We start from the raw sequence: 24,328 nt of genomic DNA, 5'->3' as shown, positions 1-24,328 counted from the left end.
AGGTCCTCACCTTAAAACTTTTTTTTCTTCATATTTATGTTTTGTAATTTCATAATGCGATCAGTATTGTGCGATGTGCATGCTCGCTTTGAAGCATTTTATTTATCGCCAAGTGTTTATTACGTTATACGTTTATTATGTATGCGTATGTATAATAATCTAACAAATCATTGTTTTGCTTTCCTTTTAATTTTCAGATCCATGGATAACATCGTGTGTGCTATATGCGGCGACGTCCGCAAGGGAGAAGCATTGTGGCGTTGCATAGAATAAAAATATATGATTTAGATATATTATATGGATGGGTTTTAAAAACTTTTACTTCTGGTTTTCCATCTTTGATTATACATTCAATAATTGTAAGTTTAGTTTCGATGAAGAAGTTGAGTTTAATGAAGGTGATAATGTAATAAAAAAATACTAAAGTAACTCATGTATGTATTTCGTTATTTGTAATAGAGATTCTTATATAATTTGTTGAATATATTTAAATAAATCTTCTTTAGTGTTTATATTTTTATGTTACAATTTTAATTTGTACGTATCGTAATAATTCTTTTATTTTTATCATTTTTTAATATTTATGTAAAATATTATTAGTTTGTACGTTCATAATTTTTTTTTTGCTGTTAATCTTTTGAATATTTATGTACATACATGACATTAGATTCACCCTTCTTCATTCACTGTAATTCCAATATTATGATATATTAGAAACATTGTGCCTAGATGTATTTGTGACAATATTTGATTTTGTATGTTTTGAAATAGGAATAATTATTTATGCAAGCATATTAGGATTTAGAAGTAATGTTTTTGCAGAAAAACCTATACTAACTAGAGAAATATATAAATTATATAGCATTCTACATTGATCAGGGAAGGAAAAAAACACATTAAAAATAATGTGTGAAATATATAGTAAAATATACATATGTGAAAATCGATGTTGTCAATCCAACGAGGACATTATGTGTGTGTATTCTTTGGATCATTAAAAACATTTTAGAGAAATTATCTCTTTCCCTAAAACAAAATGGTTTGATATTCCAATGAAAAGAAATCGACGTACAATATTACGAGATTGATTTTTATGAAGTAGGTCTCGATTACGGATTTGTTGAGATTGCAAACTGAAATTTGAGGAAGATCTCTATGAGTATGAGTATTAATATTAGTATTAGTAGTTGTATTAGTATTAATATTAGTATTAGTATTAATATTATTATTAGTTTTAGTATTAGTATTAATATTAGTATTAGTATTAGTATTAGTATTAGTATTAGTATTAGTATTAGTATTAGTATTAGTATTAGTATTAGTATTAATATCAATATCAATATCAATATCAATATTAGTATCAATATTAATAACAGTATCAATATCACTATGAGTATGAGTATGCATGAGTATGAGTATGAGTATGAGTATGAGTATGAGTACGAGTATAAGTATGGGTATAAATATCAGTATCAGTATTCGTATCAGTATTAATATCAGTATAAGTATCAGTATAATATCAGTAGCAGTATCATCAATAGTATCAATATCAATATCAATATCAGTATAAGTATTAATATCAATATCAATATCAATATCAATATCAATATCAGTATCAATATTAGTATTAGTATTAGTTATATTAGTATTAGTTATATTAGTATTAGTATTAGTATTAGTATTAGTATTAGTATTAGTATTAGTATTAGTATTAGTATTAGTATTAGTATTAGTATTAGTATTAGTATTAGTATTAGTATTAGTATTAGTATTAGTATTAGTATTAGTATTAGTATTAGTATTAGTATTAGTATTAGTATTAGTATTAGTATTAGTATTAGTATTAGTATTAGTATTAATATTAGTATTAGTATTAGTATTAGTATTAGTATTAGTATTAGTATTAGTATTAGTATTAGTATTAGTATTAGTATTAGTATTAGTATTAGTATGAGTATCAGTATCAATATCAGTATCAATATTAGTATCAATATTAGTATCAGTATCACTATCAGTATTAGTATTTATCAATAACAACATCAGTATGAATATGAGTATGAGTATCTATATCAGTATCAATATTTGTATCAATATCTATATCTATATGAGTATTGGTATGAGTATTGGTATGATTATTGGTATGAATATTGGTATGAATATTAGTATCGGTATTAGTATTGGTATAAGTATTAATAATAATATTAGTATCCGTATCGGTATCGGTATCGGTATCAGTATCAATATGTGTATGTGTATCAGTATGTGTATTAATATTCGTATCAAATTAATATCAGTATCAGTATCAATACCAATATCAATATTATTATCATTATTAGTATTATTATTAGTATTCAAATTCATATTAGTCTTGGCCTATTAGCATTAACATTAGCATTAGCATTAGTATTAGTATTAGTTTTCTTATTAGTATTGGCTTATTAGTTTAAACATTAAATATTCATATTAGAAGTGGCGTATTATTATTAATATTAGTGTTGATATTAATATTAGTATTAGACTATTAGTATTAATCATCGTATTAATATTTAAATTAGTATTAATATTAGTATTATTAGTGTTGATTTTAGTATTAATATTAGTATTGGTATTAGTATTATCAATGTTGGTTTTAGTATTAGTAGTAGTAGTTGTTAGTGGAATATTAGTGTTAATATTATGGTGGATAGGCAATTGTACGCCGCAATGTCCAGAGATAAAAGTAGATTTGAGATAAAAAATAATTATCAACTCAGAATCGGGCGATATAACTAAAATTACGAGCAATGTTGTGTGACAAAAGATTTTCAGCGAATATGAAGGTAAATCACAAACAAATGAATATTTTGTATTATTTACATGTATGTCAACTGTTCAAAGTTTTCGTTCGTTTTATTTTATCCAAAATATTTTTTTTGAAAAAATTGATCTCGTGCATCGCACGGGTGAATTACTAGTTTCTTATGGCAATGGATTCTTGTATCGTTGCCAATATTTTGAAACTCGGGCAGTACCGACCGGTTGGACTGCAAGCAATCTGATCCGGTGGTAAATTACAAAAAATCGGGTTATTATGAAAATAAAAAATAAGAAAACCAAAACTTTGAAATGGAATTGGAATGTCTTTCATAGACTGCGTAATCCATTCTTCACTCCATCCCTGACCCAACACAGTCACAAACCTTATCCCCAATCTAAATTCACCATACTCCGTTGTCATCTTCAATTTAACAGCAGCAAGAATCAACAAACGATGTTCTCCCGAATCACGTACGACACCCTCTTCAATATTGATCACGACGAATAAGTTCTCTAAACCTACGATTTTCTATTTTATATATCGAATGTATTTCTACATATGATGGGCTTCTTTCTAGAAATGTTTCTAAATCTATAATCAAGAAAAAATCTCTCATAATCGTGTATAGGAGCGTACGCCATGAGCTGCAAAAACTTACTTTTCTCTCTCCAACCAATTTTTGTATTTGTACAAAAGGTCTTAGAAGAGTTGTACAAGGAAATGACTTAAGAAAAAAAATCCTTCTCCATCAAGTAACCTAGTACCGAAAATTGGGAGTCCGTAGACTCTCAGTTTTCGTCGTCTACTCCTTTTTTTTTAATATAATTGGCTGAATTTTATTTTTTTCAATTAATTAGATAACCAATTGGGTACGATAGGGACCAATGGAGAAAGTATGGGTTCAAACTTAAATAATTTAATTAAACTCATATTCTAAGAATAAGTGATCCACCCGAGACCACCTTGGAAGTTTAGTAGCGTGTTCTGAAGTATTCCGGCTTCAACAAGGGCTACCAACCTGTTAACCTGCAAAAAAGGGGGGCTAGCCGGACTGATGTCGGGGTTAGCACTCCGACGAGCAAGTCAGTGATGGCTTATGGTGGTTTGAGTGGATGAAAAGTATTATATGTGTTTTTTGGGATTCTTACTTGCCCTTACCTACCGAGTGCGGGCGGGTATTTATAGCATTCCAACCTGGATTCTCCGGGAAACCCGGATACACTGCCGAGGTGGCTGCCTTTGCCCTTTCTTCGGGCGGCGTCGGACATCATTCCCTCGGGAGGCTAGAGCGGCTTCCTTCTGTCCCTCACAGGCTAGCCCAAACGAGGGACTTTTTACCAACGGCGAGTCTTTCAATCACTCAAACATTAAATGCGATTTGTCAGAGCAGTTAATGCGCCGGAACCGGTCCGCTGAAAGACTGTCAATCGTCATTAATGCGGTCCTTTCCATCGCCGCTAAAAGGGCCTTGGAAGGGACCCACGAATCCCTCGGGAGCTGGTCTCCTCGGAAGGTCGATGTTCTGGAAGAGGGGGTTTAGGCCTTGGCCCACCCTTCATTGGGCCTAACAGCAAAGGGCTCACGCGGTATTCTGACTTGGGCTAAGTAAGGCCTTTTTGGGCCTTAGGGATTTCCATTCCGGATCAATAAGTATACTTAATTAATTATGTTGTAAAGTAACATATTTAATTTAGCTATTTTGTTTGGTGATTGTGGAATAATGTAATGCATAAGAACGTAAATGACATAAGAGAGATATAGAAAGGGATACCACAAATGAACAACACAAGAGAGACAATCTGTAGAGAGATAATTGTGGAGATTAGATGGAGGGGGAGCGTTTCTCGTTAAATAGGCATAAACCGCTGGGAAGTTAAAAAGAGTTAGATGGGAGTTATGAAACTACTAACACAATGGGGCAAATAAAGGGCATGTTAAGAAACTTGTGGAAAGTAACCCTCAAGTGGTTATGTTAGGAATCTCATATTCCACATTATTTACAATATATACTCCCATTGGGGGATTTCTATCAAACCACTTTTATGACTTTCGTGCTGCCTCTTTAAATCCTTTTGAGTATTAAACCCCAATGGAAAAAATAAACTCGGTTAGGAAAGAGAGTACAACGCACAATCTTTTCGATCAACATATGTTGTCTCGTTAAACCTCGGCGAGTAACAAAAATTCTGAGGGAAAAATAAACCTTGCACGAAGGAAAAAGAGTACAACAAGGCACTCGATTATATGGACATGATAATACTTTGTGACCAATTTTGTCGCAGAAATTACAAGTATGATGAGATATTGATGATGCATGTGTTAATACATTTAATCCTTTATAATGTGATTCAAAACCAATTCCTGCTTTATCAAGAGATACATTTTGCATTCCCAACAGCTTGTCAAGATTATCCTTTCCTTTGGTAAAATTTTCAAGGCACTTGGTTAAATCTAAAACCTTTTCTTCCAAGTCATGATTTATTTTGTTAAGAGATATTTTTTCCTTTTCATAACAGGCTATCTTATGCAGGTAGAGATCCAATTCTTTCTCTAATTTTTCTTTATCTTTGTTGATGTCGTTTATCTTCTTCTTAAGATGTCCATTTTTAATCGCAAGATTTTCTAAATCTTTTCTGCATTCATTAATCATGTCATTCCATTCATCATCGCAATCGCTAGCTTCGTCAAGATCATCAAAGTTTTCTAAGTACGAATGAAGTACCTCTTGGTTTGTCATGAAGCAGATGTTGGTAGATTCATCATCGGTCATGTCTTCTTCATAATCATGTTCGTCCCATGTTGCACTCAAGCCTTTGGGTTTGGACCTTCTCTGGAATCTTTCACTTTTATTGAGTAGGGGGCAATCAGATCTTATATGTCCAGAGTTGCGGCACTCATAGCATTTTATCTCATTCTCGAGTTTTGAAGTTCTCTGAAAGTTCTGGGAGATGTTCCGGGAGAAGTTCCGAGAGAATTTTCTTCTAGAATTCTTTAGTTGATTAAGTCGCCGAGTTATCATGACAATCTCCTCATTCATTTCTTCTTCATTTAAGTATTCTGAGTCGTTTTCTTGGTCCTGCACGTTGTTAGATTTGAAAGCAATGGATTTATTATCACGATTTGAATTTACCTCATCTTTTGCAAGAATTGTGAGTTCATGGGATGTGAGTGATCCAATGAGTTCAGCAATGCTCATATTGTTTAGATCTTTTGCTTCTTGAATTGCAGTCACTTTTGGGGTCCAATCTCGGGGTAAAGATCTCAAGATCTTTTTGACTTGTTCACTTTGAGAGTAGACTTTTCCAAGTGTTGTTAATGGGTTTATGATCTCCTTGAAGCGAGCATACATTTGACTTATGGATTCGCCTTGCTTCATGTTGAACATCTCGTATTGATGTACGAGCATAGTGATTCTTTGCTCCTTGACTTGAGATGTACCTTCATGAGCATGTCCCACATGTCCTTTGCAGTTGGACATGTACAAACTCTATTGTACTCTTCTCTTGTGAGTGCGCATGCTATGATGGTTTTGGCTTTGGAGTTCATTGAGACAAGAATCTTGTCCTCTTTGCTTAGTTCCTTCCATGCCTTTGGAATCATTTTGCCTTCGACGTCTTTCATTGGAACATTAGGTCCTTCCAGGATGACATTCCATAGATCGCAATCGATAGATATTATGTATTCTTGCATACGATTTTTCCAAATAGAATATGATGTTCCATCAAAGAGTGGTGGCCTATTATGAGATTGTCCTTCTACAAAAACATCATTGCTAAAAGAAGCCATAGAATCGTTAGCTCTTAGGTTGTTAAGGCCAAACAATGAATAACTAAGAGCACGAGACTCTGATGCCAATTGAGAGAGTAAATACACCTAAGAGGGGGATGGATTAGGTTTTATAATAAACTTTTTCTATTTTAATTAACTGACTTTAAGTACTTAATAGAATAATGAGTTGTTCTTTGGAAAATATTGTTATCGATGATTTAGAAAATGTAGCCAATTTATACGTTAAGTGTGAGGAGAAAATATAGCGAGAAAATTATGTGAGATACGGAAATTGAAAGTAATGCGTAAAGTAAAGAACATCGTGATTATAGTGGTCCGGAGAGAATCTCCTAATCCACTCTTCCAAGACTTTGAACCTTTATTCTCGTGCCTCCAAGATCCTTAGATCCTCCACACTAACAAGCGTGCTTACAAGTCTCTAACGACTTTCGCACAAGTATCGTGCTTACAAGAGCTTCACTCTTTCGCACTTATCAATAAGTGCTTACAAGACTTTAATAACTTTCGCACTTACCAATGAACCTCACAATATGAATTGAATGCGCTAACTAATAGCTAAAAATTTCCTTACTCAAAATATGGACTCAAATAAACAACGGGAGGTAGGACTTGAAATTTTCAGCAAGCAACTCTTTTCAGCTCTTTTTCGAATTTCACTTCCGTGCTTTACTTGAATGACTTCGATCACTATTTATAGGTGAGCTCCTCTATCTTCCAAAGGAAAAACATCAATCTTGATTTTCTTGATTGAGTTGATTGAGGTTATAATTGATTAGACGCAATTAGATCAGCTCAAATAGGAAAGCATTTGAATTTTGAAATCAAGAACAAAACTTTCTTCAACATAAATAAATTTCAGCATAACAACTTCCGGCAGAAGTGAGCATCTTCGGGACAGAACAATTTTTATAAATCTTTGATTGGTTGATTTGCAAAGTGATTGAAGGGTTTCCTAAATAAAGAGATAGAGTCTCAATCAGCCAAACTTCAATTCAAAGCAGGTTTGATTTTTGAAGGAATTTCTTCCAAAGATAGAATATAAAAGAAATCTTTTGCTTCCAAATATATTTCCAGCAAATAGAGAGAGAGGAATTTGGCTGATCCTTTCAAACATATTTTTCAAAGGAGAATTTGATTATTTTTGAAAATGAATTGCCCAAAAAAAACTTATAGAAAATAAAGATTATAAGATTTGGGCTTTGTGAGTAAATGTGGAGGATCGTTTGGGCTTGTTCTCGAGATAGTTCAAGGGCATTGGGCCTTCGATTATGCTTAATATCTAATAAGAATAAGACTAAACATAATTCATTAGTTCCATTATCAATTGTTTGTTTGATCATCACTTTGGATTACAAGCCATTTGGCTAACAATTATTTTTTGCCAGAAACCCTTATTCTTCGATTCCTCAATCCAAATTATTTGAGGTAAGTATGTAAAAACATCAACTTCGACACATAAACGAGCGTACATCGGATTTTGAAAGTTGAATACCCCTTGCATCTGCTCAAAGAACAGTGCCAAGTTGATTACCAATTCCTTCCAGATAAGGCAAATTAAAATAGTAAAAGGAGAGCTCCGAGAGACGAATCCATGCAGCCACTCTTGTACTATCTTTATCAAATTTGAAGTCATTCGTCCATCGAGAAATGTGGAACGACATAGAGGTGCCGATGGAATTAGAATCCCGTGTATCCATAATCATATCATCGTAATCGACTGGAATAAGCAAAATATGACGTGGATCAACCAATTAAGCTCATTAGAAAGATTCCAAGATTGATATATTTTCGTACGAATGTCATGGAGGCTTGGGCAACCAATGGAAAGTTTCAATATTAAAGCTTGCTCAAATTTCTTTGAGGTGAGGTCCATCTCGAAAAGAGTAGAAAAGACATGCTAGATCCTCTTCAATGGAAGTGAATTGTTGAGGTGGCAGCGAAAGGTTGATATGGATGAACCGTGCAGAAGGTGGTTTTAGAGCAGCCAGTGTGAGGACCTATGCGAACGTACGAATTGCAGGTTGTTTGAGGGGAACCGTCGACGCCGTGTGTGTTAAGTCGGCCTAAGGAGCAGCGGCGCCGGAAGCAACCGGCGGTGACTCAGACATGGCGAAGGATCAAGCGGAGAAGGCTAGGGTTAGGGTTTTCGCAGGGAGGAGATAGAAGAGAGCATCTTAATTTTTATTGATTTGATTCCATGTTTTGTTAGGAAAATTATTATTTAGTACTCTATATGTCTAAGATTTAAGGGGTAATGGCAAATAGGCCCATGACAAGGGCACTTAATTAAAAGAGGGACATCCAACTTTTTTTTTTTTCAAATAAATCCAGCCCATTCAAACTTATTTGCAAATAAGGAAAATCCTTTTATATATACCAAAATTACCCCCAATTCATTGAAACTCAATTTAACTCCAATTTCATGATATACACCCCAATTTAGCCCAATTTCATCAATTAACCAATTTTAACCTTAATTTCAATTTTGACCCCAATTTTGACCCGCCACCATCGGAGACCGCCGGTCGCCGCCGTTGACCGGCGTTGACTTTTTTTTTTTTTTTGAATTTTTTTTTACGGCCAGTCAACTGCCGTTGACTGCCGGGTCTCCGGCGTTGACTTTATTTTTTTTATAATTTTGTTTTTTAATAAAAAAAATATTTTAATTAATATTACTGTCTTGGCTGCTAAATTACTGTCTCCGGCAGTTTTTTAACTGTCGGAGACAGTAATTTAACTATTAATTGACTCTTTTGTTTTTTTTTTTCCAAAAATATTTTAATTAATATTACTGTATTTGTTGCTAAATTACTGTCTCCAGCAGTTATTTAACTGTCGGAGACAGTAATTTAACTGTTAATTGACTTTTTTATTCTTAAAAAAATATTTTTAATTAATATTACTGTATTCGTTGCTAAATTACTGTTTCCGGCAGTTATTTAACTGTCGGAGACAGTAATTTAACTGTTAATTGACTTTCTTTCTTTTTTTTAATTTTTTTCCTTAAAAAAAATTATTTTAATTAATATTACTGCCTTGGATGTTAAATTACTGTCTCCAACAGTAATTTCACTGTCTTAGACAATAATATTAATAATATTATTGTTTGGAAAAATAATATTCATAATATTACTGTCCCAAACAGTAATTTAGTAGCCAAGACAGTAATATTAATTAAAACATTTTTTTTTCAAAGAAAACAATTGAAAAAAAAAAAAGTCAACGTGCGGAGACCGGCGGTCAACGGTGGTTGACCGGCCGGAAAAAAATTTCAGGAAAAAAAAAATTCAATGCCGGAATTTGGCCGGAAAAAAACATTTCAGAAAAAAAAAATTATTTTCTGAAAAAAAAAAGTTTTGGGGGTTAATGTGATATATTTGTTTAAATTCGGGGTCAATGTGTAATATTAAGGAAGTTAGAGTATAATGGGTGGAATTGATAAGAATTATATTATTGAGGGTATTTTAGACTAAAGACATGGGGATGGGCTTAATTGAGAGACTGTTTTTTGTTTGTGGACCAAAATGCATTTAAGTCCCATGTGATGGACATTTTTGCCATTTGCCCAAGATTTAATTGTTTTACGACAGAAAGAGTAATAAAGTATTGACAGTAAGAGTAATAAAGTATTAAAAATATCCAAAAAAAAAAAAAAAAACCGAAAAACAAAAAATGTAACGGTGAAACAATTTTGTGAGAAAAATACTAAATGAGTTTTTCAAAGAAACCAAATATTCCAAAAATTTCATGTCTCAAAAGAACTTTTGTCTGATTTCTCCAAAAAATATATCCACTCGTTAAAGAGCAAGTATTGATTAATAATTGCAAGAAAAACAAAAAAATTGCACATGCCACATGAATACATGATTGTCAAAACATTGCAGTTTATGCATAAATGACAGGCTGGCATTACCGCATATGCTCAATAAGACGTGAGCCAACAGCAATATAATATATACCATATGCTATCATCACTCCTTATCACTGTTTTTTTTCTATTTTCCCTTTTTTATTTTTTATTTAATGCTTGTATTAGATTAAAAAGAAATATTGAGGTAAACAATGAAAAATGAAAATATAATCTTACTGCACAAATTAATCTAATGAACGTCACAAATTATGATCTTACTGGATAAGTAGATAAATATATATATATATATATATATATATATATATATATATATATATATATATATATATATATATATATATATATATATATATATATATATATTGTCAATTACTCATTATATATATATTCACATGTCTATACGTGTGATTGTTTGTAAATCTATAATGTAAAATAACATAACATATTTCACGAATTGTGGGATTTATTAAACATTTAATATCTATAGGAATTTTAAATGTTCGATTATAGTTTAGTTATGGGAGAAATACATTTTTGGTCCCTTCACGTTTAACATTAAAATATTTTTGGTTTCCCGTGTTCCAAAAATATAGTTTTGGTCCATCGATGTACCACGTTATGACACATTTGGTCCCCTCCATTAATATGTTGTTAAAAAAACATTGTTAAAAATAATAGGGATAATTAGCTATACCCCCTTATTTCAAACTTATATGGCTATGAGTCCAATGTGTTATGTTGGCGCCATATTTCCGACTATTGAAGATCGAGGAAATCCGCCAAGTTTTGGAATTAAAAGATTGGCAAAGATTTGTTTTCCATATTTATTTTGGAATTTATTAGAGTCCTATTCTTATAAACTTCTATTAGGACTTAGATTTATTTCCATGTATTTCATTCTAGTTAGGTATCTTTTGTACTTATCTAGAATAGAAGTAGAAATCAACTAGGATTCTATTACCTAGTTAAATAGATTTCTTGGGGTTCAAGTTAGGTCTTAGGGCTTATTTTCGTGGCTATATAAGCCTCCAAGACATACAAGAACCGTGTGCATTATTTGGGAGAAAAACCTCTTCATAGCATCGAAGTTTTGCCAAGGCGTTCTGCGGAGCAGGACTGTGCCGTCGTTGCACTGTGCCAACATATACAGATTTGCTGTATAGATCTCAAGGGAGATCAGCCGCGTTTTCTGAAGGGAGTTCAGGCTTGAAGAAAGTTCAAGGCACGCGGGTGGAGCTGCTGTTGGAAGAAACACGAAGTTCGAGTTGTGTACAAGAACGGCATATTACATAAAGAGGGAGTCTTTAGTGTTTTTAATAAGTCCTATTAATGTACACTGTAAATCTGAACTAGTGAAATCGTGTTTGCAGGTCCACGTGGATGTAGGGCACATTTGTGTCTGAACCACATTAATTTCTTGTGTTCATTTATTTGCTTTAAGTAGTTTATAACTGTGTTAACACAAGAATTATAGTTGTAACTGAATACTGTTTCCACAACTTGACTGTTACAACTTAGGTTAATTGATTTCTATAGGCATATAAATCAACAATTGGCATCAAGAGCCTCTCACTAGATAAACATAGTGTGTGATTTTGGGAATTTGATTTATTTGCCATTTTCTTCCATAGGTACTATGAATGCTCATATGGAAGGCGGTTCCACGACTCGCCCACCACTGCTTACTGGAACCAATTACTCTTATTGGAAGACCAAGATGAAGATGTTCATCAAGTCAATGGATGAAGATGCATGGCGCACAGTTCTGACTGGCTGGAAACGACCTGTTGCCACAGATGAAAAAGGAATTCAAACTGAGAAACATGAAAAAGACTGGAGCAAAACTGAACAAATTGCCGCAAATATGAATTCCAAAGCATTGAATGCCATATTCAATGGAATTGATATCAATCAATTCAAAATCATCTCAGCATGTGAGTGTGCCAAGGAAGCATGGGAAAAACTTCAAACAGCCTATGAGGGGACTACCTCTGTTAGATTATCAAAACTTCAGATGCTTGCTACTCGTTTTGAGGATCTTCGGATGGAGGAAACTGAAACCGTGAGCGATTTCAACTCCAAATTATGCGACATCGCAAATGAAGCCCATGGCCTCGGTGAAACTTACCCTGAAGTAAAACTTGTTCGTAAAGTGCTGAGATCTATGCCAGACCGGTTCGCATATAAGGTCACTGCTATAGAGGAAGCAAGTGATGTGGACTCATTGCGGCTTGAAGATCTGATCGGAAATCTACAGACCTTTGAAAACAAGCTGAACATCAGTAGAATGGATAAAGAGAGAAAAATCGCTTTACAAACAGTGTCTGTTGTGACACCATCCGTGCCCTCAGCTCCCATGACAGCACTCGAAGTCAAGCTAACAAAATCCATGTCTCTAATAGCCAAAAACTTCGGAGAACTCGTGAAAATGAATGGACATCCCAGAAGTCCTACAAACAAGCGAGAAGTTAGAAAGGGGATTCGATGTAGAGAATGTCGTGGCTATGGTCATATTCAATCTGAATGTGCAAACACTCAGAAGAAGCAAGGAAAATCACTTGCTACAACCTGGAGTGACGATAACCTTGAATCTGATGATGAAAGTGAAGCAAGTGATGCTGAAACTAGTATTGACTTCTGTGGTACATGCAGGGTTACTGACGTGACACAAGATGTTGTCACATGCACTGAACCACCACACCTCAGGTATGTTACTCGTAATCTCGAGAGTCATAGAAATTTAAACACAATTTTTTTGCCCACAGGAGAAGAAGATTCAGAGGATGATGAAGAATGCTCCATTGAGATGATTCAACAGCAACTGAATGATCTTCTAAAGCAATGTCATGAGGTTAGTGATGAAAACAAGCGTTTGAAGGAGAAAGTAAAGGAACTGGAAGAGGAGAATGAAGCAGTTAAAGTCAACCTGAAGGCCAAAATCGATGAGCTTGAATTGGAAAATGAGGCACTGGAGGTAAAACATGATTTTGCTTTGAAAGATATTGACAATCTAAAAGAATTGTTGAGACATTTGCGAAACAACGATTGCAATAAGACAAGGCAGATCAAGAAAAATCCTCATTCAATGAAAAATGTTGAACCCTGCCTCAACCTGAAGTGTGACAACTCCCCTGTCGCAACAACGTTAGAGGCGTCAGTCAGTAAGTTAAATCGCACTACGATTCTTCCTTCAAAAAGGTTAGATGAAATTTTAAATGCTCATCCCTCAAATCCTGATAAACTTGGTCTTGGCTATATTGGGAGTAAGTTCGATGGTAAACCTAATCCAAATCGAAAAATTAATTTTGTGAATAATACTGTCAAACCTACTTCACAACATGTTGCCTCACAGTCTTATACAAAAAAGTTTGTGCCAACTTGTCATTTCTGTCACAAAGTAGGACATGTTAGGCCAAAATGCTTTAAAAGATGGAAATTGATAAATAAGAGTTTAGCATATCAATCATCCAATTCCGCTGCATGGGATCACAATTCCCAAAGAAGATACTCTGATAATAAATGGATGAATAAGTATAATGCAAACTGCTTTCCTGCTATTCTTTCTTTAAAAGCATGTACTACGAACTCTTGGTATTTTGATAGTGGTTGCTCCAAGCATATGACAGGTGTACCTAATTACTTGAAGAACCTGCATAATGTGTCTGGTGGACAAGTTACTCTTGGTGATGGAAACAAGGCCTTTGTGAAAGGAGAAGGTAACTTGGATGTTGGAGGATTACCTAACCTTGACAACGTTCTGTATGTAGAGGGTTTGAAATCAAACCTACTCAGCGTAAGTCAGCTATGTGATCTATACGACTCAGTGTTGTTCACCAAGCGTAAGTGTGAAGTGTTTGATCGAAACCACAGGTGTGTTCTATCTGGTTATAGATCCTCTGATAATTGTTATAAAATTGATCAAACTGACCAAGTTGAACAGTGTCCCCTCACCACCTCTGATATCACAGATATGTGTTGTCATCGACTGGGGAATTTGAACTTTCAGGATCTAACACGAAATATCAATGCAGGTTGTGTGAAAAGTGTTCCCCAACTAAACTCCAATACACCAGATTTATATGGCGACTTTCTAATGGGGAAGCAAACTGAGAGCATTGGAAGAGAAATACCAGAAGACAAAATCACAGAAGTATCAGTGCCGACATCTGATGTCACAACTGAAGACGTTACCACTGGTAAAGAAGGTATGAAAACTTGCAATAAGCTGAAGGTTGACTACCAGGAAATGTTCAGGTATGTCTATTTCACTTCCACTGTAGAACCAAAAAACATCAAAGAAGCAATTCTTGATGAATTTTGGGTGTTAGCCAAGCTTGAAGAACTTGAGCAGTTTTCTCGAAATGACATGTGGGAACTGGTTCTGAGCAATGACAAGGTAAAGCAACTAGAGGATGGTGTATTTATCTCACAGAGCAAATATGCCAAGAACGTGGTAAGTAAATTTGGGTTGCAAAAGGCAAAGCCTTTAACAACACCAATGACCTCAATTGAGAAGTTGGGACGAGATTGTGATGGCACAGACGATGATTCCACACTATACAGGAGCTTGATAGGAAGTTTGTTTTATCTTTCTGCTAACAGATATGATATTCGTTTCAGTGTAGGTATTTGTGCTAGGTACCAAGCAAGCCCTAAAGAGAGTCATTTGAGTGATGTAAAGCGCATTATCCGATATGTTAGTGGAACACCCGAATTGAGAAAATGGTATTCAAAAGATACTAACAATTGTCTTGCAGGGAACAGTGATGCTGACTGGACAGGAGATGTGGATAACAGAAAAAACATCACAGGAGGTTGTTTCTACATGGGTAACAATTTGGTATCTTGGTACAGTAAGAAACAAAATTCCATTTCCTTATCTAATGCTGCGTGTGAATACATAGCTGTAGGTAGCTGTTGCACTCAACTCTTTTGGATGCAACATATGTTAAATAACTATGGCTTAGAGTTGCATGTTCTTTGTGATAATGAGAGTGCCATAAATATTTCAAAAAATCATGCTCAGCATTCTAGGACAAAACATATAGATATTCGTCTTCATTTCATCAGACAATTAGTTGAGCAGAAACGTGTGACTATAGATTATGTGTCCACAGACAATCAATTAGCTGATATTTTCACAAAGCCCCTAGACTTCCTTAGGTTTGATTCCTTGCGTAAAGCGCTTGGAATTTGCCATGTGCAAAACTGAATTTTCTATGATAGTGCAATTAATATTTGTGTCCGTATTGCACTTGAATTTTTTAATCGGACATTATATGTGTCACCTAAATGTGACATAATTGTTTTTGGAATAGGAATGATGGGAGGTTCATTTTGACTAATTGTTTGTGTGTTAGTTTTTGTGAATTAATTTTTGTTTCCACAGATAGCCATGATAGAAGTGTGCTGCCCCCTCTATCGGGAGTGATCAATGTCTATGACCTCATTCATCTCAAAGATCATACCTCTATTGGGAGAATTATGCTACCGCATATGCATCCCTGACTTCTATTTAAAAGTTATGTGGATTCTTAAGGAGGTTGCCCTCCTAATGTTTGCTTGAACATCATATCAGCACAAAAAAAAAAAAAAAAAAAAAAAAAAAAAAAAGGAGGAGGAGAAAAATGGTTCGAATTCAAAAAAAAAAAAAAAAAAAAAAAAAAAAAAAAAAAAAAAAAAAAAAGTTGGGATGATATTCAAGCATATATTAGGAAATTCTCCTTGAAGTCCACGATCGAATTGCTGTGCTAATCGCATACGCATTCATAACCCTAAGAAAATTACATAAATTATGGTTTCTTGAGTATGGTTATGGGGTTATAGTTATATCGTGCATCCAAGAGTTTGCTCGGTGGCCTTCTATTGTGATTTTCTTTAAGATTATCAAATTAATTCATGAAAACCAAGCCCCCAACTTTTAATCTTGTGATCTTCTTGATTTTCTTTTCCTTAAAAGATGTGATTTTTTCCAGTTTTTCGTTTTAAAATTTTTTCTTGATTTTTTATATGGGCTTTGTGAATTTCTTTTGCTACTAGTTGTCTCTGGCCACGTGGCTATGGCCATGTCATCTGCCTTCTCTATTTTTTGATGTTTCGTGTGGAGAATATCTTGTTTGTTATTGGTCACAGATTGTGGGATCTTCTTCTGATTTGAAAATATCCGGTATTTGAAGAGTCCTCTCTTTTTCTGCCTCTTTTCTCGGTCCTTGTGCTTTAGATATCTGCTCCTTCTAGGGTTTCTGAGTTTATTGTGGCCTCGGGCTGACTGTTGACACATGGCTGTCTTGACACGTGATCTGTTCGAATCTCTAAAGAAGCATGTGGGAATATACTTCTGTTTTATCATGATGTTTGTGGGATATGTTATCATCCTATCTTTAGGGCTTCTAGGATTTCTCAATATTTCTTATACTCGACCTCTCTCTCCAATATCTCTCTATGTTTTTCGAAAGCTACTCGGTTCTTCTCTTTTCTGTGCTTCACAGATTTACTATGAAAAGAGACAAATCGATCGAGGGGTCTGAAATGAGGAAGCACAAACAACTGTGCATCGCCGTCCGACAAGAAGTCTGGAAACACGTCAAAGTCTGTGACGACAACAGTGGTCTCTAGAGTTCCCATCTCTCTCATGGCCACAATTCCGGAGCCCATACTCGCACATGTGCAGTCACCAGCCCCAAGCTCCAAATAAGGTGTTGTCTCTGATCCGCTGGACAATATTCTGGTTGAAAGTGATCCTTCTATGTCTAAGGCAGAAGACGTCGGTGGTGAAGACCATGTCGCAATTGAAGAAGCTACTTTCAGCGCCCATGTGCAGCTTCGCCGGCTTCAAAGGAAGCTTGAGAGCAATTATGGTCTTGAGGATGAGTCATACGCTTCGAGTGGCCACCAATCTCTTTCAGAGCAGACTTATGTTGCCTTTACTGCCGTACATCCAACTAGATCTGAGTCATCAGAATCTTCACCAGAGTCCTAACTCTCTGTTGATTCTCCGTTGATGGGACTCGCGGTTACTTGCGAAGGAAAATTTTTCAATGTGGCTCCTGAATTGAATAAAGATTTTTACCGGTGTAAGAATCAAATCAATGTTTAGCCCTTTGTGTCAAGTACACCACAGCCGTTGTGATCACTGTATGCTGAGTTTCCCTGAAGCGTCACTCATGCTGTTTTTATCAATATTGGGGAGTACATCTATGCTCAAAATGGAGCTCTTGCTAACTCTCGCACAAAAAGTTGGAGTGTCTGTCTTTTCCCTCGTTGACCTATCACTCACTGTCACAACATTTCTTAGTGAGAACTTCAGCTTCTATGCCTGAACGACCAATCAATATTCATCCTAAGGTGTTGGTTGAGTATTTTGATGATCCTCAAGAAGATGCTTTGTCTGTGGCCCAGATTGCTCTCAAGGCGAAGAAGAGTTTACTTAATGCTTCTGGGCCCATTACATCTGGTTGCTCCTGAAATTGGTTGTATCAATGAGAGTTTTACAAAACTTCACGTGAGGATTACATCTGTAACTCCTGCTTTGATCAATGACTTTTATAAGTGTCCAAACAGGGTTACTTCCAAACTTCTGTTTCTAAAGATACTCTGGCCTCTGTTCTCACTGCCAAAGTGTTGAAAAAAATGGTCTGGTCCGAAATCTGCTTTTCATGTCTCTAAATTGGATCAGCTGTATTCGGTCCTGTTCAAGATAGGCATTTCGAACTGGTTTCCCACTAACCACAATGCCACTCTCAATCCCACCCAAGCTGAATTTTTATGGTGCATCACTCATGACCATAAAATCAATATTGGTGATTTGATTTTCAATCAGATTGGTGTGTTAGCCAATTCCCGAACCGAGCGTGAGCATCTGCCGTTTCCTTCTATGATCTATCAGCTTCTGATCAAACAAGGCCTGCCCACTCGTGATGCCACTCTGTTGGATCCTCCTGGCCGTCCAATCACTATCCATGGTAAGGTCCTTTCTGAACATTTCGCTGATCTGTCTCCTATCGATCCCTCTGTTGTTCAGATGGCCTCTCGCGCGAAAAAGGATCCCATTGTCTCTGCCTCTATTCCGCCGCCAGTTGATGTGGTCACCAAAGATGAGCTCACTCGTTTTAGGAGTCTATTCAGGCTCAGCTTGCTCAGGGATTTTCGTCTATTCAGGACCAGCTTCTTAAGACTTTGGCACAGTCTGGTCAGAAAGGGGGAGTAGCAACAACTCCAGATGCAACTCCGGATGCCCCAGCAAAAACTTCAATGATGAAGCAGCAGTCCACAACCGCAAGGCAAAGCGTCCAGCAATTCTCATGATAATGATCAGCTCTCCGACTATGATTATTAAGGGAAGTTTCCTTGAAAAACCCTTTTTGTTGTCCTTTTAGGACTGTTATTGTTATGATTAATTTCCTACCTTTTGGATATCACCTTGGTTATCTTTATTTTGTGCCTTGGGCTTGTTTTGGATAACTTTGTGTTGCAGGAAATTTCTCTGTTACAGCATCTATGTGTTGCAACTTCTATTGTACTAACAGTATGTGATGCAGGGGGAGTTAATCATTTCTGCAAAGAGAGAAAATCTCATATGTAGGGGGAGTTCTTGTTAAATATGGATTCTGACCAATCTATGCCAAAGGGGGAGATTGTTGGCGCCATATTTCCGACTATTGAAGATCGAGGAAATCCGCCAAGTTTTGGAATTAAAAGATTGGCAAAGATTTGTTTTCCATATTTATTTTGGAATTTATTAGAGTCCTATTCTTATAAACTTCTATTAGGACTTAGATTTATTTCCATGTATTTCATTCTAGTTAGGTATCTTTTGTACTTATCTAGAATAGAAGTAGAAATCAACTAGGATTCTATTACCTAGTTAAATAGATTTCTTGGGGTTCAAGTTAGGTCTTAGGGCTTATTTTCGTGGCTATATAAGCCTCCAAGACATACAAGAACCGTGTGCATTATTTGGGAGAAAAACCTCTTCATAGCATCGAAGTTTTGCCAAGGCGTTCTGCGGAGCAGGACTGTGCCGTCGTTGCACTGTGCCAACATATACAGATTTGCTGTATAGATCTCAAGGGAGATCAGCCGCGTTTTCTGAAGGGAGTTCAGGCTTGAAGAAAGTTCAAGGCACGCGGGTGGAGCTGCTGTTGGAAGAAACACGAAGTTCGAGTTGTGTACAAGAACGGCATATTACATAAAGAGGGAGTCTTTAGTGTTTTTAATAAGTCCTATTAATGTACACTGTAAATCTGAACTAGTGAAATCGTGTTTGCAGGTCCACGTGGATGTAGGGCACATTTGTGTCTGAACCACATTAATTTCTTGTGTTCATTTATTTGCTTTAAGTAGTTTATAACTGTGTTAACACAAGAATTATAGTTGTAACTGAATACTGTTTCCACAACTTGACTGTTACAACTTAGGTTAATTGATTTCTATAGGCATATAAATCAACATGTTAGATTAGTATAGCTATAGGCCCTATGACCAAAATTTTTAATTAAATTAATTAAAATTATAAGCCTACGGACATAAATACCCTTCCAGTAAATTATTTAATTAAGGAAGCATTTAATTCAGTAAATTACGTTGAATAAATCACAAATATCACGTTGTAAGATTTGGAAGGAAGTTATGAGACGTGGGTTGAAAAAAAAATATCGGGAGTTTATCAGACGTGATAGAATTAAAGAACTCATTCGTCGTTATAAGATCTTAGAATTGTATGGCTTTAGTTTCGTGAAATCTAATGCAATTAGGTATATTTTTTTTTTCGTATTGCTATCAACATGAAGAGGAGCTACGTCAATAGGTTTGTTTTGTTGTTGGAAAGGAGTTTATGAAACGTGGTTGATTCATCTTTGACGACACTCTTATTTTATTTCGCAAAATCTCTGGTTTAGATTTCGAGATTGAAATTCGAATTCAGACTTTTGATTCAATTTGGCAGGCATTAAATTAAATTTTGTGATTTTTTTTAGGGTTGATGGTGCAAGATTGAAGGAGAAGATGACCATACAGAAAGTGATTGAGCCCGATTCACGTATGTTCTCTTTATTTGCTCATCAGGAGAAGATTTCATTTAGTTTTTTTTTCGTGCAAACCAAAACTAGTACAAAATGGCTCGCTCGTTCTCAGCTGCTAAATTCATTCCGTATTTAATCGTCAGAGCAGTTCCGTATCTAGAGGCTCAAGGACATCGACTAAATCTGATAATCTTGAGACGAAAATTGTGTTTGTTGTTTGCTATTTTTTTTACACTTTGTTGTCATATATTTATTTTTTGTTGTTAGTATGGTACTATTTGCACTTTGCTTTTAATTCTTGCAGTTTATGTATATAATGTGTTTTTGCTCGAATATATTTTTACTCTTTTGCTGCTTTTGTTTACTGTTTTAAGTTTTTTTTTCCATACATGATTGTCACTGTTAATATATGTTCTGTAAATATCAAACTTTAAAAATCCATTCATAATTCAAACATCAAACAACAAAACATCATGTTATAATGTCCATATCGAACAACAAACATCAAGTTTTTTTTCATCTATTTATGTCGATTTGCACAATTTTCGATGTTGGTGGATTTTTGTTTTGCATTTTGTTGTTTCTAGCAGACTATATTTTACACTTTGATGTTATATATATTTTTTTTGAGTTGTTGGCATGGTATTGTTTGCACTTTTGATTTTTATGTTTTTGCAGTTTGCATATACGATGTGTTTGTTGCTCGACTATATTTGTGCATGTTGATGTTATATATGATGTAATTTTTTGGTATAATATTATCTACACTTTTGACGCCATATATTTATTTTTGCAGTTGGTATTGTATTATTTGAACTTTGCCTTTTCTTTTTGTAGTTTGCTTATAAATTACAATAGCAAAATGCAAACTATAACAGCGGAATGAAGACTAAAGCCTTGTGAGAATTTTGTTGCAGCAGTGTATAGCATAACAAAAATCGACTAAAGCCCTGTGACGCTTTGCCTGTTTTTTTTAACAATGTACTGAATTTATAAGAACTTATGAATTGTCAAGCATATACCAATACACAAAATAACTGCATGAATTTGGAATATATTAGAAAATAGTTCATATCAAAATCCAACAAAAATATAATGCCACAAATAAAAATCAAAGCTCTGCTAAACATAAGTAAATATCATAAAAAAAAATCTAATTAAACTCAACGGTATCCTCGTCGTTCAAGAACTGATAATTAAAAGTTTTTCGAGTGCGATATCCCACTTGTTGCAGTTTTCTCACTAATGGTTGTTGCATGCACAACTGCCTTGCCATATACAAGACAAAAATCCCACAATCAACCAAATCTGGTTTGTTGAGGCGATGTCGAAACTTAATATGGCTTTGTGTTATCGTGCAAATAGATTTGGCTTGATTCATCGTTGCTTTCCTCTTTTTGAAGAGGCAAATAATTCATCTATTTTCCTCTTCCGTTTCGTCAAATCAACTGTTCAATTGAAAAAAAAAAAATTATTGGACAACCATGTCGGTACCTATAATCCATGTACATCAATTGCATATAAGAATATGTAAGGTGCATTTGGTAACATCAAATGCAAATTGTAATTTTGAAACAATAAAATGCAATTAAAAATCACAAGATGACTAAGAATATAACAAAGTTCAAATGAAATATACAATATCAAAGATTACATCATATATGCAAAATGCAAAATGAAAAAAAAAAACATCAAAGTGCAAAACACAAAATGCAAAATAAATATCAAAGTGCAAAATACACTACGCTAGAAACAACAAATTGCAAACAGAAAAAAAAAACAATGAAATCGAATATATGTTGCAATCGACACCAGAAAATAACATGAACAAAAAAAAACAAATGTATCACAAAACAGCAAAATGAAAACACAAAATAATGTAACACATACCAGGAAACTCCAAACAAACAATCAAGGGATTTAGGAGGAAAAAGACAAATTTAACAAAATACTCCAAAGGGCCGAAAAGCACAAAAGACGATGATGATGCTAAAATATAGCTCACCTAGGGTGGTGTAGAAAATGAGCTGGGAGAGCAAAGCAGATCAGTAGCTTGACAACTTGATGATCCTGAGGTCCCTGCAAAATGAGCACACATGAACTAAGCCGGGGGTTGATCCGGCGGAAACCCCTCCGACGCTCAAGTCAGACATGCTGATAGTAGAAATAGTCCAGAGAATACGTATTGTAGTATTGCTCAGTTAAATAGGACGTACCTTAATAAAATGAGTAAACCTCTATTTATATGTCGTTTATTGGGTTGAGTTTGCATTGTTGGGCCCAAGCCTTACTTGAAGGTGTTTGGGCCTCGGTGATATTAGTCTTCGATATTGGGCTCGTAGCCCAGTAGGTACAGAAATTGTAGGCCCATTGGGTTGGCCCAATTAGGCATATCAGACGACAAAACAAAAAATCGCAATCGAGATCTGAAAAGATGTAACAAAAACGCAAAACAACCGGAAAAATATTGTAAATGAACAGTAAAACCAAACAAAAAATAATGTCAAAACGAAAAATAAAAATAAAAATTACATAGGGTTAAAACCTCTAATTTGCATCTTTCACTTATGTTATAAAAATAACCCATTGCATTTCGTCAATGAATCGCCATTAAAGACATTTACAAAATCACAAAAAATTACCTGTACGTTTCGATTTTGCACTATCCTCTAGGATGTGTTTTCTTTGTTGGCGATTTGCAGAAGTTATAGAGATTCCATCGGTCTCGAGAACAACGATAGGGTTACAGAGATTGCATTGAAGAAAATGGGGCAGGGAGAAGTTTTGTTTTTCGAGAGATTAACGATGGAAAAATACAATTTGGGGAGGATTTGCAATTGACGTTTTGCAGCACGATTTATGCTAAAACCGGAGGATTAATAGAAATATATATATTTAAGAATATAATTTTCCTATTTTTTCTAAAGGGCAAATCAGCCATAAAAAATAGTAGGGGATTATAGCAATATGGGACTTATGACTTGGATTTTAACCAATATAATCTAATAATGGAGGGTCTATAGAAAATTACCCCAAAATAATAAAATATGGTATGTTACTTTCATTACTAAATTATTCATTCAAAACATATTTTCCTCATAACTAATGTTAATAAAAAGGGTAAATTACACCCACACCGCTGAGGTATGTTTAAATAACTTTAAGGTCCCTGTGGTATCAATAATTACATTCACCCCCTTGAAACGTAGTTATTAACTCTAATGGGATAATGCATTGAATACGTTATTACGATAGAGTTGTAACACACTATTGGTTTCAGAAAGTGGTGGAGACAACAAAGAGTTATGTGTGATTTAAGAAATATTGGGGGAGCTATGTCACCCCATAACTCTATGTTATCTCCACCACTAGCAGAAAGTAATAGTCCATTAGAACCCTATCGGAATAATGTATCCAATGCATTATCCCGTTAGAGTAATGGTAACTACGTTTCAGGGGGTGAGTGTAATTATCGATACCATAGGAACCTTAAAATTATTTAAGCATACCACAGGGGTGTGGGTGTAATTTACCTAAATAAAAATTACAGCCATTAGACAATTAGTCCTTGCAGTTCATTAAGTTGCCCACAAATGAAAATAGAATTTCAAATAAAGCCAAGGCCGAACCTTTTTTTTTCCAACTTTCATGTCAAACTTGTCATAAATACAATTCTACTTGCATGTAAGAAGATCATATTTTTGAATAAAAATTTCTATGACACTTACAAAATCAATTTCATGATTTGCTGCAGTCGAAATCCAAGGGTGATAAGCCACAGCTCTTTAACCAAATATTTCCCATGTACCCCATATCACTTTGTCGAAGAAATATTTAATAAACACCTGATAG

General features: G+C 34.8%; 2 protein-coding genes and 1 long non-coding RNA gene across 3 annotated transcripts; 1 reads left to right on the top strand and 2 right to left on the bottom strand.

Moving 5' to 3' along the window:
• Positions 1-4,905: 4,905 nt before the first annotated feature.
• On the bottom strand, positions 4,906-6,146 carry LOC148767421 (uncharacterized). Its single transcript, XM_088824606.1, has 2 exons — positions 5,087-6,146; positions 4,906-5,000 (listed from the first exon to the last, which is right to left on the bottom strand). The coding sequence occupies exons 1-2, from the start codon at positions 6,144-6,146 to the stop codon at positions 4,906-4,908; spliced, it is 1,155 nt and encodes a 384-aa protein (XP_088680732.1).
• A 5,947-nt stretch (positions 6,147-12,093) lies between these two features.
• On the top strand, positions 12,094-15,965 carry LOC105974979 (uncharacterized). The gene is made up of 2 exons (XM_088824605.1): positions 12,094-15,286; positions 15,847-15,965. The coding sequence occupies exons 1-2, from the start codon at positions 12,094-12,096 to the stop codon at positions 15,963-15,965; spliced, it is 3,312 nt and encodes a 1,103-aa protein (XP_088680731.1).
• A 5,549-nt stretch (positions 15,966-21,514) lies between these two features.
• Positions 21,515-23,342, bottom strand: LOC148767420 (uncharacterized). Its single transcript, XR_016033892.1, has 2 exons — positions 23,022-23,342; positions 21,515-21,924 (listed from the first exon to the last, which is right to left on the bottom strand). It is a non-coding gene; the product is annotated as an uncharacterized LOC148767420 (long non-coding RNA).
• Positions 23,343-24,328: the final 986 nt, after the last annotated feature.

Source organism: Erythranthe guttata, chromosome 10 (genome assembly GCF_056151865.1).
Source record: "Erythranthe guttata isolate IM_541 chromosome 10, IM_541, whole genome shotgun sequence".
Lineage (NCBI taxonomy): Eukaryota > Viridiplantae > Streptophyta > Magnoliopsida > Lamiales > Phrymaceae > Erythranthe > Erythranthe guttata.
This window is presented reverse-complemented; position numbering and strand designations above follow the sequence as displayed.